At 49.3% G+C, this 17,574-nt stretch overlaps 1 protein-coding gene across 1 annotated transcript; it reads right to left on the bottom strand.

The window, feature by feature from the left end:
- Positions 1-1,688: 1,688 nt before the first annotated feature.
- On the bottom strand, positions 1,689-6,697 carry LOC142582416 (endothelin-converting enzyme 2-like). Its single transcript, XM_075692110.1, has 2 exons — positions 6,125-6,697; positions 1,689-4,823 (listed from the first exon to the last, which is right to left on the bottom strand). Exons 1-2 carry the CDS (start codon positions 6,553-6,555, stop codon positions 3,125-3,127), a joined length of 2,130 nt encoding a protein of 709 aa, XP_075548225.1. The 5' UTR covers positions 6,556-6,697; the 3' UTR covers positions 1,689-3,124.
- Positions 6,698-17,574: the final 10,877 nt, after the last annotated feature.

Here is a 17,574-nt window from a genome sequence, read left to right as displayed (position 1 = left end):
GGAAACACTAAATCATAGCGCCGAACCAGAAGCGTAGTTCTGGTTCATTTGTATATCTACTGGTTTGTTATCCACTACTTTTGCCATAGGAAGAAATCAAGACGAACACTCATTCTCACTTCGAAGCGTCTAGTCGTTTGACGAGCGGAAATAAACATGATTGTTGGAGGAGAGCACCCACGTATTGCCCTCCTTGCTCTTCCGGGAATATGACTGCCCGTACGCCGCAATGTCAGCGTTTTATGGAATAAACTGCTACGCGAGAGTAAACGCAGCAAAAGAAAACGTATTTGAATAATTCAAAAGCACCTGCCGATGTGGACAAGCTGATATAACATGAACAGAATATATCGTCCTCTAAGCACCAATAGCCATGCCTACTTGTTAGAAACAAAAGCGAGCCTCGACTCAGATGGACAAATATTTTTGAGCATCCCTTCAGAAACGAAGTGTTGGTAGATGGCATGCAGGTAATTCTTTTCACCTTATTGTTACGTACTAAAGCAAATAGATTTGGCTTTCTGGCCCGTTCTCGTGGTCGGCGGCCGGAATTTCGCTGCTAAGAATGCGTACTATGGTGCAGCCGAGTTGAGAAGCGCGTTCGTCGTCAAGCACCCGCTAGCGCAGTCAGATGCGCATGCTGTCGGCGTCTGAAGGGTTAGATGTCGTGGTCGTTGGTGGACGCTGAGTCACGCTGCTCTGCAACCTTGTTTGATGGTTGCAAGGCGCGTGCGTCGCCAAAGTCTGCTGTGCATCTCTGGTCGAGATGCGACGTTTCGTCTTGCCGGTCCCCCACATTTTCGCTTAGACCGACTCCCACAGTGCGTGGGATCTGCACGATTTCACAGCGAATGGTCGGAGGAGTATCCGGCCTCCGTGGAGTAAACGAGCGCAGAAGTAAAACGCGGGTGCACAACCTTTGTCACGTAGTCGTTGCCACGCTGTCACTCCGTTGTCGTCATTCTGTTGTCATGCCGTGTTGGTCGCGTTGCCGCCGTCGTCACACCATCGTCGTCGGTGGCGGCGTTACGTTGTCATGCCGTCTACCAAAGCGCGATTTGGGCCACTATCATCAATTACCGTTATCGACGTCAGCACTATTTCGGAAATGCTGCTGGTGGATCTATTTGATTTCTGCGGACCGCATAAGGCTATTTGCCTACTTTGACACTAATCTTCAATGCTTCTTGCGGCATTTTCTTTAGGTCTTGACACCTGCGTGCTAAACCAACATATTTGTTTTATACAGGAGGTAAAATCCTGTGACTACGGAGGTAAGGTAAAGAACAATACGTAGACGTGAGTTTGCCGATCACTTCGGCTCGGGTGCTGGTTTATAAATTTTTTCACCACACTGATTACGACATCGGTTGGTTGGACGCAGTGGCTCACGTCACCTGATGATGACGAACGTACCTCTGCCATGGCTCGCACCCACTAAGGAGCATAGGCCAAGAATCGGGCGGCGTGACGTGGCTAAAGAAAATTCTTATTTGAAAACAATAAACGCAAAGTAAAAGAAATACAACAAAAAGGAGATGCAACAATCAAACTAGTATACTAAGCACTAGGTCAAAGGGGTCGAATCCCGGCTACGGCGCCCGCATTTCGATGGGGGCGAAATGCGAAAGCACCCGTGTACTTAGATTAAGGTGCACGTCAAAGAACCCAGGTGGTCCAAATTTCCGGAGTCCCCCACTACGGCGTGCCTCATAATCAGAAAGTGGTTTTGGCATGTAAAACCTCATAATTTTTCAATATTATTTTTTCTCTTAAATTTCACCGTCCACTTGTCCGGTCTCACTTTTCAATTACACAAGAATTATTCGCAGTCATATCTTTTTATTAGCTGCTTTACAATGAACTGTTAACAAAGCGTAAACCTACTAGATTCTTGGACCATCCACCACTGTAGGTACGTACCACGTTTTGAAGGCACAGCAACAATCAATACTACAATTACAAATACCCTCCCTCTCCCCATGATTCTTGGTCCATGCCCCTGTGGCTAAGTGCCATATTTTGAAGGCCCATAATCATTATCATCACCAATGTCATTAAATAAAGGAAATTTCAATTTGTGACCACCTCTGCAACTGGGAAGGCGACGTAACGCCAAGGCGGGGACGTCAGCTGTGTATCCAGTATGCAGATGTTAAGCGGGAATTAGCGATTATAGAAGCTGCTGGCGTCAACTCAGTGTACTCCACTGTTGCACCACCACCAGAGTACTTAAGAGGCAGAATCTTGGACTGTCCATCTGTTGGTCGTAAGTTACTATTCCCACGGCACAATTACATTTTTTTTCTTTGTGCATTTCTCGCAAATGATTTTGGAATTTAAGCGACTCTACCGGCGGACATCAAAACAACCAACGTTGTTAGACCGTAACAGCTATAGCGGTAAAAATACGTAGTAAGTAATAATAACCATCACGTGTGCGTGCTGATACTCTTGCCAAAATCGGATTGGCTAGCGCGCATAGTGATTTATTGAAGCGAACAGGTCAATCGTATTCTTGCGTCATGAAAACGAATGTCAAATACTGAAGCGCAATGATCAAAGAACGTAACGACAGAGCCAGACGAAATGACATACTATTGATTCGAACATAATTACTCAGAAGAAAGAGGAAATAGCAGTTAAATACCATATTGCTTTCTAATTGGCAGACAAGAATCTAAAGTGCGAATAATCGAGACAACAAAAGTTCATCAATGGTAAGTTCATTCGCTTATATATACTTTGCGTCCATAGGCAAGTACCTCTATCAGCTGCGATTCAGTGTTTATCTTGCAATTTCCCTGAGCTCCCTCGTCGCGAACGGCAGGTTATTGGAGCCGCCGCCTGTCGAAACAAAGTACATCACATTGGCGGACTCACGTGTTGAGTTACATAATCAAATTTCAAAAACAAAACCACCACAAGAAAAGAAGAGCGCGTCGCAGAAAATTGCCGGACCGGCGGTCGCAGGCAATCTTTCCAGGTCATTTACTCCTCTGCGACGCGCGTCTTTGATGCCATTTTCAAAATTTCGATTCTTGATAATTCGCTAATTCCAGATATTATGTCCAGCACAGCTCGTGCCAATCTCGCCGTCGTCATTATTCCTCCCGCTGTGCGCTTACCACGCAATGGAGCAATTACGTCCACTGTACATAGGGTCACCTGGTTTGCAGCCAAAGGCGCGCGCAAACTCGTCTACGATGGTGAGCGGCCCGTTGCACTTTCGGCGGCCATTGAGGCCACCACACTGAATGAAGCACCAGAAGACCAGAAGCAGCTCGACGTCCGTCCAGCCCTCGTAGCCGGCAAGCCTGGCGGTCTGCAGGCGTCCCTCGGTAGCTTCCGCCAGGGCGCCCAAGATCAGGCGGAGCGAAGTCACCCTTCGCACGAGCTCGATATGCTCCGGCTCGAGGTGACGCAACAGCACCTGGCTCCCGAAAAAGCAGGCCGACTTGAGCGTGAACGCCAGCTGGAGCTTCCTGTCGGCCGTTCCTGCGAACGCGGCCGAAGAGAAGGCGTCGGCCACTTCGCCGCCCAACGTCGCATACTTGACGGCCGTCACGTCTCCGAGCTCGTAGAAAGGCTTCTCTAAGACTGCGGGCAGGAGTTCAAACTGACCGTGGGCGGGGTAGGAGCAGAAGCGTGCACTTCCACTGCTCGCGAATTCGGTCATAGATGTGTCTGCTACGGTCAGCCGGCGAGCCACGGCCGCGAGACGGACGTTCTCGAACACGTTGTCGCCCATGTCTGGAAAGAGACGATACAAATCGTCCAACGTCGTGGCGTTTGGAGTCTCCAGTAGTCGCAGAGAGCTGACCAGCGCCGCTTCTTTCAACATAGACGGGGGAATGGCGGTGAACCAAGGCGACGAGCCGAGGTGTCTGCGAAGCGCCGTCTGCACGGTTCTTTCTATGGTCTGGACGTCATCCAGCACGCGCTTTGTGACTTCGCGGCTCAGGTGGCCCGCGTAGAAAGCCAAGCCCATGTACACGTGGGCGATGTCTGCGCAGAACAGCGCGTGCTCCCTGGTCGCTAAGGCATCGTCGCTCACAAAGTACTTCGTGACGATTTCCGAACTGGTCAGCAGTGAGAGAGCCTGCGCGACCACCCAGCCGACGTAGTAAGCCATGACGCTTTCGCTCTCGCTCTTGACTAGCGCGAAGAAGCTATTGAAGAAATCGACGTTCTCAACGCTCACTAATAAGACCGAGCCTTCGGAGAAGTTGAAGCTAGACCGCATGCTGCTCTCCCATTCAGAACTCTGGAATGGGTTCTGTGTCTTGTTCACCATCGCGTTCAGGCTGCTGTCCTCCAGTATGGTCCAGTTCGGTGTCGCGAGCGCTGCCTTCAGGGCAGGAACCACCTTGTCTTCTAGCACTCTGAGTTGTCTGTAAGAATACGCTCTTGTCCCGGCGCTGCCGAATGCGGCAACCATGCTGTCGAAGTATATCCGGTAGTGATCTTCGCCGGCACTCTTCTCGAGCAAGCGCTGCCTTCCCGATAGTACCGACCAAAAGAAAGGTGACGGCCTCATTATGACGCTCCCGTTACTCCGCACGATGAACTGCAGGACGCTTGCCCAGCTCCAGGTCGTAGCCATGGAGAAGAAGATGCGGAGAAGGCGCGAGGTGTTGGTCAGCTCAGGCCAGCGCACGCCGCAGTTTTCCATCAGCGACCGTGCCTCGGTCACGTGGTTGTAGTCTTGCGTGTGGACGTGCGCGCAAGACTGATACAGCCTGGCAGCTTTCTGCACCGCGGTCTGCCCTTGTTGGGGAGTTGTCGTCCTATTCGCCATAGTGGCCACGTTGGTCATGAATCTGGGCCAGAGTGTGCATCGCAACAAGTGTAAACATATACTGCCTGTGCATTTTCTATCTCTGCGCGCTCGCACACAGTGCATGTCGACATTTCTAGAATTTTCTATTAGTGAGTATAAGTACATACTGATCTAGTTAACCTGTGTTCTTGTCCCGTATCCAGAAAGCAGTTCATGTGCTATAAGTTTTCGTGAAAAAAATACGTAAGAACAGGTACCGGGCAGACAACATATTACGCACGGAAGCAGCCGTCCTATAGCAATCAATTATTGCGACCAAAAAAGAAAAAAAAATATGCGCGTACATTCGCTGAGAATTTTGCTGCGTGTGTTTATTCTCTTTTTAGCCACTTTATTTCACAGCCGTTGTTGTATACGCTGTGCTTAATTTAGGATGTTAGAAGTAAGCCCAAAATAACAGGAAGGAGTACGTACACAAGACATGTGATCTCCTATGAACCGCCTGCTCTGTGTACTTCCTCGTCCCTGTTATCTTTGTGCTCGTCTCTATGATACCATCCGAATATGTATATACATAAATCATATACATATACATAAATCCGAGTAATGTTCCCTAGTGTCACGATAACGCCTTTAAGCATAAGCCCCGTGTTGCGCTGCCAACAATTTCGCGTACAATGCTCAGCGATTCAAACGCGATACTCGGAGCTAGCGCGTCGCTGCCCAGCACTTCTTGCGCCACAGATGGGCACTGGGGACATCAAGCTGTGGCGTTATTGTACCACATGAAAGCAAGAGTGACTGTGATGCATTGTGACATGCATTCCGCCCCACAGCGATCACCTAGCGCATCATCGGTATTGCAAAAGGCGCCGGCCACCGGTCGCAAGTACATGAGTCCACTAGTGTGAAGGACTTAGTAGTCCTCCGTTCACCTTTGAGACGTTAAAATACAACAATTACTAGTCCATTAAGCTCGGAATTTCGACGATCCATTTCGTCAAAGATGACCGAAGCTTCTTCGCGAGAGAAAATTGGAATGTAGACCTTACCTATCTCGGCAACGTTTACCTTGTAGTACCTTCGTTTCGCACATCTGGCAGTAATCATTTACGAGCCTTCTGTATACAGAAGGCTTTGTTTGCGCAAATACATAATACATAACGAGCGGGACAGCGGAGATAGTCCACAGTATGGTTCTCCACGACAATTGGAGGCGTTCAAATTAATATGGTGGGCAATACGACATCGACGGTACATGCCAAAGGACAAGGTGAAATATTTATTTCTCCCTTCCCTCACCCATACGAATACAGGGCGGGAGGTGGAGGCCGTACTTACTCTTTGTAGATGGTGTCCCTGACAGACAGGTCATGCGCCGCCTCCCAGCGACCGCAGACATATGCGTAGAAGTCCCGGCAGGGCGGCACCGACGCGTTCAGGTTGGCGTCCAGTAGCGCGCGGTGTCGCTGGCAGGCCGGCGACGAGCACGGGGCCGAGGACACCACCCGGACGTAATAGGCGGCCCCAATAAGGATCAGCATGAGCGCCGCGATGCTCGCCAGCAGCGCAGGTTGGAGGCAGTTACGATCGTTGTTGCTGGCGGCTTCGCACACGCCAACCAACTGCTCGGGCTGTGACGCGGGCGATATTTCGACCGGAACGGGCGTCGGATTCCAGGACAGTTCATTGCCGCGTGGAAGCTCCTGCTTCGGTTGCTCCGCCTGGAGTATGTTCGACTTGGAGGCTGCCACTTCTCCGCCCTGAAGCATCGTATCAATACGCCGAGAAACATGAAGGGCTGCAGCGAACAATTCCAGCGTATATCCCGCCACAAGGATGAGGCGGCGCTAACATTGATAACGCCTCGTTAGCCTGCCACCGACTACAACATGCCGAGTATATGTCGTTTCTCGTCAGACCACTAAGCAGTATTTGATCTGATAGAAAACCACAAGGTGACGCCGAGTGCCGATGGCTCTCACACTGCCTCGCGGTGCTTCGGGGCCCGAATTGTGTAATGTGCCATTTCATACCCCCCCCCCCCCATCTTCTTTTTTTTCTTTTTTTTTTCTTATCGCGCGTCTTGCCGAGTTGCCGAACTCAGTGATAGCGGCGACGCTGTGGCCATCTATATAGCCATGTTCGATCCAACGACGAAAGGTGCAAAGAATTTGTGGAGTGAATCGTTAGAAAATGTAATGGCATCAGGGCATCCGCCCTCAGCGAAACAGTTAAGGTGTCAGAAACGGAAGATATTTGCAGACGTATACGCTATATGAAGGTTAAAGCGCGAGCGTCGACCGTTAGACTAATTCAATCTTCAGGTGCTTGTTTCGGAGCGCCCAACGGGTAGCCATATTGTTCGGGTAGTCGAAAAAGGGCACTCCGATTGCATTTAGTTCGTTCTTTCGAATCGCTAAAACCCTATTTGGAGCGCCCAAAAATTCACCGACGACGCCATGGAAACTGCGAGATTCGGCCTGTTTCCGGTCGCATGAGCGCTATGCAGCTCCCGTCAGCGCGCTTCTACCGGTCTCGTATGGTGTCGTCTCGGCCGTTTGGCGGTTTCATAATAATGCTGTCGCGCTTTGCGAGCCTCACAACGATGACGGCGACGCGGTGACGCTCGCATTTGTCAGCGACACCTTCAGTTCTTTTAAATCGAGAGGCAAGCTGTGAAAGCGCCTTAGTGCTGAAAACGCGGTGCTGGCGTGTGGCTGCCTTTCAAGCAGCGATCGCTGTAGCGATCGTTTTCGTATAGCGTACCAGTTTTTTCTCTAGAATGCGCTCTCGCTCATCGTGATGCTATAACGTTGTGTGATGCGGCGGCTTGCAGTCTGGCATCACGCTGGCATCACCCAAAGTTCCCATCGGCCATCGCTTCCTTCCCTGTCCTATAGCTCCGGAAACTGAACCGCCGTTCAGGTGGCGCGTGCTTTGCCTGAATCGGATCTGGATAGTCTTGCTATCCGACTTGCAAGACCGGATCGACCACCAGAATTTACCATTAATTTCCCATCGAATGGCGGTTTCTACTCGGCGGAGACGATCCTGGACGAGAAATTATGTGCTCTCGCTATCCATTGTTGTTCCTTGCTGCAGTCACTACTACCACTGAGATGAACTCGCAGTATTTCTTTAATGCGAAAACTCTTCTTTTGGCTGCTCTACCCCATTGTAGTCTGTCTATCTGGCATCGATATGACGACTTCGCAAGAATAATTGTATAAAAATAAATTGTCTCCGGCGAGGAATCAAACATGGGCCTGCAACATGGTACGCGAGTACTTATTTTCGGTGCCACGCGAACTTCATTGTTATTGTTGCTGGCGCCACGCCAATGCGGCATGTTGCACGGCAACTTGGCGCGGCGGGGCACCACTTTGCCCCGAATTCAATTTGGATAATTGATTGTTGAATCGCTTGAAAGGGAAAGATGGCATCTGCCACAGCGTTTAGTACGAATGACTACTTCGACAAGGAGACTTGTCTTCGTCAGGGCTGACGAAGACAAGTCCTCTTGTCGAAACGTTGTCCCTCTTGTTCGATCCCCGTCGATCATTTCAAGTGTCAATTTTCCTGCGAAAATATGTTTAGTATACAGTATGAAGGCTAAAGGTACTAATAACTGATTTCATTCAACGAAAAGCTTTGTGGTTGAAAATTTGTTCCTATAGTACCCCTACGCCGTGCAGATTTCTACATAACTTATTTCGATACACCGTGGCTATTATAGCATCGGCCCCCCTGGTAATGAAAGAAAATCTAGCAAAGTGCTTCGCACCTCAACGATACCGTTAAATCTACTGCGGCGGCTTTTCTTTTTTTCGTTTAGAATATTTTGTGATATATACATGCATTGTGTATACACATAATTTTGTTTCGGTTACAGCCAACCATCTTTCAAGCCTTCGTTCCACCAGCAAACAGCCTCTGTAAAACAATAAATAGTCACAATTTCCCGAAATAGTTCATTTGACTTATGATAAATTGGAGACTTTTTCAGCGCAGCCAGCCTCTCATTGACCTTGGAGCATATAAACGAAATCTATGGGCTCACTATACGAGCGTGAGCTCACCAATGACTCCCCTGGGTGTCATTGCCATCGCTTATGCATGCGCCAGGCCGCAGCCGCTTGCGTCTTCCATATCGTCAAATTCAACGTCGAGAAATGAGGCGATGCAAGTGCAGGAAGAAAATTCTCACCGGTAATGCTATCTCCGATTCCCTACTTTTCACGGCCTCGGGCTTCGCTGTGTGGGCTCGTGGCTCTTGAGATGGTGCGACGGCGTCCTATGATTAAGAACCAAACAAAAGGTTGAAACGTTCGGCAATGAATCCACACGGAAACCACTGAAAGAAATCCGCAGGCAATAAGGTTTTTTTTTTCATTTTCACGCTATTATACTTGTCGATAGAGGCTGCTGAGACGGCGCGGCGCGCTTAGAACTGAATATGTTACAAGAATAAATCACACGTATACGCATGCACACAATCCTCGGTTGCCCGGCTCGGTGCTCACCCAGCCATAGAGATGACCCAGCAGTATGCTGCAAACTATCTAGATACATGCGTGTCGGCAGAAGGAGATAAGGTATAAGTCGATGCATTGACAACGAAACAAATGCCCACCCATGCCAGCACGCGAGCTAGAACTGACGTGACGATCACTGGCTGGCGTATGATAAACGAACGGAAAACACACACACACACACTATAGAGCAGAACTTAACAGGACGAACGAGCGACAACAGTTTCATGGCGAACACAAGGACAAGGATTCTCAAAACATTTTCTCAAGTTCCGTCTGTTATTGGTTATCGCCAGGGTGATCATCTGGTTATCACAAAGATCGCAATCATGACACTAGCGGGAGCGCATCTCTAAGGGTGTCTTCCCATCCAATGAGAAGACGCTCTTCGAAATGGTTCGTGAAAATGAGCTAAATTTCCTCTAAGAGTATCTGCCGTGGCGTTGTTGCTCTGTTATGGTAGGTACAATAGCTGTACGGCAACCAGCTGCTTAGTCGCGACACTGCACACGCTTCTGGAGACAAATTCACAAAGTTTTTTTTCATTCCTAAGTGATCCTTGCCATTGCCTGGCCGCCTTCGCTAACGTTTGCAGCAATGGCATTGACTAAAATTTTCTCTTGCAGACAAGTTCAGCGTAAGAGTTTTTTTGTGAATGCGGCACCTGTTCGGTACCAACGTTCTTTTTTTTTTTTTTTTCTCAGTGGCTATGGTGTTGGGCTGCTGAGCACGAGGTCGCGGGATCGAATCCCGGCCACGGCGGCCGCATTTCGATGGGGGCGAAATGCGAAAACACCCGTGTACTTAGATTTAGGTGCACGTTAAAGAACCCCAGGTGGTCAAAATTTCCGGAGTCCTCCACTACGGCGTGCCTCATAATCAGAAAGTGGTTTTGGCACGTAAAACCCCAAATATTATTATTATTATTCTTATTTTTCTTTCCTTTTTTTTTCTTGTTTAGAGGGCGCTTTTCCAGACGGGACAGTATCTGTCACACAAGATTTCTGCAAAAAGTAGAGGCACCGACAACAGGGAGCGTACATACCATTTTAATTTGTTGTCTATATGGACAAAACAATTTTTCACATTAATGAGGCACCTCCGGTAGAATGAAAGCAGGAATGGAAAAAAATAATAACACCCAGTACGTGCAACCAAAATGCTCCATGCGCCTCCCGCACGAAACTGCTAGCTAGCGGAGCGCCAGGAGGAAATGCGCGCTGCAATCATGTGTCGGATTTTGGCTGCGAGTTCTCCAACGCGCAACAAAGCAAAACATTCGTTTTCCTTCTGCGAACTGAGTATTTATGTTCTACAAATCTCATTTTGATTGATTGATTGATTGATTGATTGATTGATTGATTGATTGATTGATTGATTGATTGATTGATTGATTGATTGATTGATTGATTGATTGATTGATTGATTGATTGATTGGACATAACCATCAGCAAGGTGTCTGTCATTCAAAAGCAACCATATGGAACGCGTTTCCGAAGTATTTTTGGCGTGGAGTCCGCGTAACGCGGCGTCAACGTGATCATTTAGGCCGCGCGAATCGCGATGGCACCGCTATACTCGCAGCTGGAATGTATTCGATGCAGTTATTTAACGGGACGCTCAAGTAGAACAGTAAGGTAAGCTGTATTAGTAAGCTTTACCTATGCAACAGCGAAGCAGCCATTACCATGTGCGAGGGCTTCGTAAACCATGAGCAAAGACGCGAAAACGTAAGGCCCGTGGCGACGTCATCCCTGACGTTCCCCCACCAGCCCGCCATAACGTCACGGATTTTGACATTTACTTGAGTATCGTTTACTATTTATCTGCAAAGAAGAGCTATATCTGGCACTCTAAGGGAACCAAATATTCAATCTGGAAGATTTCAAGAGCCGTTGATGCGGTGAAATAGTTCAAATACGAAAAAATACTTGGAAATTGGTGCGCAAGCGTCCTCCGGCCAGGCGCTCGCTTGGAAGAGGCTCTGTTAACCACGCTGGCCCCGATTAGTTTAGAACGACTGCTACCTGCAAAAGTGGTATCACTATACGTGTGGCTTAGACAGGACTCCTGCACCAGCGCACGCCGTGGCAAGCTTGTGTGAAGTCAAATGCACGACCAGTCCAAGCGATCATGGCAGCCGTGGGCTGCGAAACATGTCGACCGACCGAAAGCATCGATCAATAAAAAAAAAAAAGAACAATAAGAAAGGAGGTTTGGGCCACGTCCATGGCGACCACTTCCGACGTGGCGTCCCAATGCACCTATTAGGTGGGGACGCCCTCGGGTTGATAATACACCCCCCTTTCTGAGCATTGAGGTCCTATAATGGCTGAGCACCTGGCCAGGAGCGTGCGGGTGCCTATTCTGCCGGTAGGTAACCGGCGGCTGCTCCAGTCTGCCTCCCACAGCCGAGGCAGATGCTCTTCAGCAATGCCATCTGTGGTTGGACATGGGCGCGCATACGCCAAGCACAATCCCATTAGCCCCCACCCCCCCCCCCACCCCACCCCTTTTGAGATGCGAACCCCCACAAGTAGCCGAGTACCAGACTGGGGAACACCTTTACCCAATAGAAAAATCGGTGTGTTTCCGGCGGCACCGAGATTTTGACCCAGTTATGGGCATGGACCGGCAGGCGATCCTTTAAACTGCAATGATGGCCTATAGTGATAGAACATCCGCCACGTATGCTCTATCACTATAGGCCATCATTACGGTTTAAAGGATTGCCTGCCGGTCCATGCCGATAATTTCACACAAGCGAGGGCCCTTCCGAAGGGTAGAGGTTACCGTGAAATGGCCGAACACTGGGCCAGGGAGCGCTTTTGTGCCCATTTTACCGGTAGGTAGCCGTCGACGCCTACATTAGAGAACGTCCCACGACCGTAGCAGATGCTCTACCCGAGGCCGTGAGTGGTTGCACATATTGGTGGGTGTCCTTCCCAAGCGCGGAGCTCCCATGTATTCGCCGAGCACCGGGGAGAGCGCGCAAGTACCAATTTTGCCGGTAGGTACCCGGTGGCAGCACTAGTTCGCCTCCCGCAGCATGCAGCAGATGTTCGACTATTTCGTCGTGGCTATGGGGAGACAAGAGGCGGCCAGAGATCTTTCAATTTCTGTAGAGCGCCCTTTCAAGATGAGAACCGTTGTAAAAAGGTCGAGTGCCGGGCTGGCAGACATCTGTACCCGTAAGAAAAGACCGGTGGGTTCCCGGCAGCATCCGAATTCGGTCTGAGTACCTCCTGCATACGAGCGAACGGTCAACCATTTCTCCACGGCTGCGGGGATCTATGATCTATTGATCTATGGTCTACGGGCGCTTGATATCATTATCATCATCATCATCAGCCTGGTTACGCCCACTGCAGGGCAAAGGCCTCTCTCATAGCTCTCCAACTGCCCCGTTCATGTACTAATTGTGGCCATGTTGCCCCTGCAAACTTCTTAATCTCATCCACACCTAACTTTCTGCCGCCTCCTGCTACGCTTACCTTCCCTTGGAATCCAGTCGGTAACCCTTAATGACCATCGGTTATCTTCCCTCCTCCTTACATGTCCTGCCCATGCCCCATTTCTTTTTCTTGATTTCAACTAAGATGTCATTAACTCACGTTTGTTCCCTCACCCAATCTGCTCTTTTCTTATCCCTTAACGTTCCACCCATCATTCTTCTTTCCATAGCTCGTTGCGTCGTCCTCAATTTAAGCAGAACCCTTTTCGTAAGCCTCCAGGTTTCTGCCCCGTACGTGAGTACTGGTAAGACACAGCTGTTATACACTTTTCTCGTGAGGGATAATGGCAACCTGCTGTTCATGATCTGACAATGCCTGCCAAACGCACCCCAGCCCATTCTTATTCTTCTGATTATTTCAGTCTAATGATCCGGATCCGCGGTCACTACCTGTCCTAAGTAGATGCATTCCCTTACCACTTCCAGTGTCTCGCTACCTATCGTAAACTGCTGTTCTCTTCCGAGACTGTTAAACATTACTTTAGTTCGCTGCAGATTAATTTTTAGACCCACCCTTCTGCTTTGCCTCTCCGGATGAGTGAACATGCATTGCAATTGGTCCCCTGAGTTACTAAGCAAGGCAATATCATCAGAAAATCGCAAGCTACTAAGGTATTCTCCATTAACTCTTATCCCCAATTCTTGCCAATCTAGGTCTCTGAATACCTCCTGTAAACACGCTGTGAATAGCATTGGAGAGATCGTACCTGCCTGCCTGACGCCTTTCTTTATTGGGATTTTGTTGCTTTCTTTATGGAGGACTACAGCGGCTGTGGAGCCGCTATAGATATATCGTTCAGTATTTTTACATACGGCTCGTCTACACCCTGATTCCGTAATGTCCGTAATGTCTCCATGACTGCTGAGGTTTCGACTGAATCAATAGCTTTCTCGTAATCAATGAAAGCTATTATATATATATATATATATATATATATATATATATATATATATATATATATATATATATATATATATATATATATATATATATATATATATAACTATAAGTCTGCGCGCAACAAAGCGCACGTAGGCACGGCCGGACTTGACCTAGCACAAACGAGCCACGTCTATCTGCGACGCGCGCACCCGTACCGAAGAGTGGAGCAAGGACAAGAGGCGCCGAGCCAGTAGCAGTGTGCGCGTGAGTTCGTGAGAGAACGCGCGCATGCGCGTGGAGTGAGGGGCCGAGCCAATAGCGGCCAGAGAGCGGGTGCATGGGGGTGCGCGCGTATCAGCGACAAACTCTGTGACGTTGGACGGCTTCACATTTGACCTTGGCTCCGACTAGGCAAAGAAATACTTGGCATTTAAAAAAGAAAATTAGCAGCCTTAAAGAGCCCCTCACCAGGTCTGGCCAGGCTTGCGGCGCTTGTCAGGGCATACATTGCGCGATAACGATCGTGTCTGCAAAGTATTACATCGCTAGCGCCGAGGAAAGATCTGAAATCTCAAACCGAACGACGTTTCTCCTTCTCCTCGCGGCTGCCCCTGCGCCTTCGTAGTCGTGTCCGCAGTGTGACGTCGCTCGTGGTGACATGTGATTTCGAGAATTATTCAAGACATCTGTTATCTGTGCGATCTGTTGCTTGAATTGAAGAATTGAACTTTAGAGAAATAATAAAACACATAAACGGAATGTCTGCGTGTTTTTTTTTTTCTTCGCACCGAAGCAAGAGAGATGTACTTCCGCTTCGTCTGCTTGTTCCCACGGTCGTGCGGTCACGTGCGCAGGTAGCGAAACTATGCCATTTTCTACCGTTTTCCATCGCCCGTAAGCATGCTCTGCGATCCACTTGTTCTGCCTCAGTATTCGTGTAGCATTGAATTATACTGCTAGTCATGTTTCCTTGTGCACAGCGCACAAAATCGTGCGCTGCGCCAACGAAACAACAGCTCGCGCGCGACGCCGTCGGCGGAAAAGCGTAGCGCTGAAAAAAGAAAGCGAGAAAAAAATGAAGGCGCGGCCTGTGACGTATGCGTCACGCGATCCTCGAGGTCTGGTTATGGTAGAATGCAGGGGAGGAATTCCGCTTGCGTAGGCTAGACGGGGCGAGTGGAGAGAGCGTCTTGCTTGGCTGTGGAGCCCGCCTGCTAAAATCATGGGTTCGCGGCACTGAAATATTTCTATCTCGGCTATTAATGAGCCGGGTTGAGACATTTTTGCGGCAGAACGCTCCCTAGAAGACACGTAACAACTTCCAGCGTATAACCAAAATTTGCTGTGGGGCCTGGTGAGGGGCCCTTTAAGCGATTCTTTCGACTTTCAACTTGTTGTCTGCTAGCAAAGACTTTGGACACCCACAGATTTTCCTTCTTGACGCGTATACAGCAGTCATTTCGCTTGTAGCTCAAGAGTTCTCATTATTTCAAGACGAAGCCCACTGATCGGGGAACGATGGGGCGGAAACGCCGCATTCGCAGTCAGGGAAACCTGTGCGGTAGCGAGTCGCGTGATTGCGGAGCAACATAACAGTTCAGAGTAGTCAACTACGCACAGCTAGCAAACCGCATTTGCGAAAGAGTTGTTCGGCTTCTGAGGCAAAAATTTTACAGCAGAACAAAACTGCACTGTATACGTGCCTTACTGAGGCGACTCAATAACGTCCTTCTTAGGTTTTGGCATCATGCAGGACGCGTTGCAAGGCCACGGTACTTACTTGAGACTTTGCCCGCTTCGTTGAACTCCTACGGCTTCCGCGACGCGACTTTTTCCGTCGACTTCGGTTACTTCGAAGACTCTTGCCGGTAGCTTCTTCCATGGTCGCTTCTTTTTCTTCTTTTCGCCGGGTGAATTACACCCGCTCATCCTCTTTGTCCCCTTTTCTAGGACCCTTGCACGTGAAACTATGGCGAGGCTGTAGGCGGTTTTTCTCGTTAAGAGACCGTTTATGAATGAACAGATGATATCCGCTAGGCATAAATGGTGGTTAGAACTAAATAATTCAAGCAGTTTCTGTTTGCGGCAGTAGCGAAGGGGTGTGCTGTGGTGAGACCTACTCAGAAGCCAGAATCGTTACCTCTCTCGAGATTTCGGTCCTCGTTTTATAAAATCTTGGCTTACGTGACCCATTTCACTTCATGATAGTTCCCTTAACCGGTGACCACACTACTTTTTCGAATCGGAACATGTTCACAGTACTACAAAATTCTAGACACTGTAACAAACAGTACACACCAACTTTGCCATTCAAGACTAGATGCGCGCCATCGCCGTTCTGTGTAGAGTGTGGCGAGTTGGACGATACGCATGTGGGACATTTTATATGGTCCTGCCGGCGCTAGACAGCGTGTTTCAGCGAACACGTTCAAACATTTTTTTAATTGCTTGCGGTAGAAAGCACAATTCTAGTCGGTGAGCTGGTCTACTCGAAGAGGCGAACATTACTTGCACAGAAAAATCAAATTCATAACCGACAAATTAAAAAAATTCGATGAGTTCTGAATTACCTCCTGGCACATATTGCAGTTGCTGTGCGCTTCTTCCTACCGTTACTGTGTTTATTTATTGATGCAGTTTATTAATCAGGCTGAAGTAAACGAAAATCTGCTTTCGAATTTCGATAATTATGTACTTCCGGAAAAAGCAGGCTATCGTCTGCTCACGCTCGGCAGCCCGCGTAGGAATTAAACTTTGGCCACCTTGCTTATTGGTGTCGTAGCCGTCGCGTCTCGCTAATTTCGACCAGTCTTGAATACTCAACTAGCCTCGAACCACGTGAAACTTAACGTCAGACCACACGCACGCTTGCCAGCCAGCGCGCGCTCACTCCTGACCGCTTCTGGTTGGACGCCTTGGTAGGCTGCTCTTTGTAATGAGCTTCAAAATGCGCAACTTGGATGTGGCTGCTATGTGTAGGTCAAGCTGGAGCAGGACAAGCAGGACCACGTAGCACAGCCAGGCAGGAGCAAATGATCGCGAGCGCGCTCTCTAACCCTGTCATGCCCACAGCAAACGCAGAATTTGCATGCAGCTGCGGTCTGCTACGTAGCGTAGGTACTGCGGTCGCCTCGGGGTGCCGCGACGAGTCCACTGCAGCGCAGTGACGCTCGCTAGGAACAAGCTAAAACCCCTCAATGTCTAAAAGTAGCGTCCTCCTTTAAACTTTTCCGCCGATGCGCGGGCTTTCCTAAAACCCCTTAAACTTCGTAAAGTAGTGCCACGCTTTGAAAAATGCCGCCTCCTCCTCGCGAGCTCTGGCCGAGGCCGACGCCGCGTCGCTATTGGCTTAATAGCATCACGTGGGCCCTCGCGCCGTGTATCAGCGCCATTTTTGCTCGAGAAGCGTCTACGGAGTGGAGAGGAGCGCATGTTGGCGCCGTTGCTACGCTCGAGCACTGTAGGCGGCGCCACGGTCGAGCAGGGAGCGTGAGAGAGGAGAAACGAGGATGAGAGAAGGCAGAGGAGGAGAGTGTCACTACTTTACGAAGTTTAAGGGGTTTAGGCTTTCCGCCTTTCTCTCTTACCTGCACCCTCCGCCGCCCGTCTCCCTTTCCGATTGGACTACCGCGGTCGCGTGCCAGCGCGTACTTTCCTTTTTTTTTTTTATCCAAGAAGAAAGCGCACGCTTCCAGAAGTCTCCGGCGCTATTTTCGATGCGATGAATGAATACGCGCCGCAGTGTACGTAGTATATGGTGATGGTGGCTTCCGTCATGAGCGCGTCGTTCAGAACAGCGCGCTTCCTTGGCGCTGTTTCTACTGTTCGTCATGAGTTGCTGCGCCTACGGTTGCCGTAA

The sequence above is a fragment of the Dermacentor variabilis genome, chromosome 5, assembly GCF_050947875.1.
Source record: "Dermacentor variabilis isolate Ectoservices chromosome 5, ASM5094787v1, whole genome shotgun sequence".
NCBI classification, from domain to species: Eukaryota; Metazoa; Arthropoda; class Arachnida; order Ixodida; family Ixodidae; genus Dermacentor; species Dermacentor variabilis.
Note: the sequence above shows the minus strand (reverse complement) of the source record. Positions and strands in the feature narration are given on the sequence as shown.

Coding starts and splice junctions, on each gene's coding strand:
- LOC142582416 (XM_075692110.1), bottom strand. CDS start 6,555: ATGCTTCAGGGCGGAGAAGTGGCAGCCTCCAAGTCGAACATACTCCAG. Junction 4,824..6,124: donor AGGGACACCATCTACAAAGA/GTAAGTACGGCC, acceptor ACTCTGGCCCAG/ATTCATGACCAACGTGGCCA.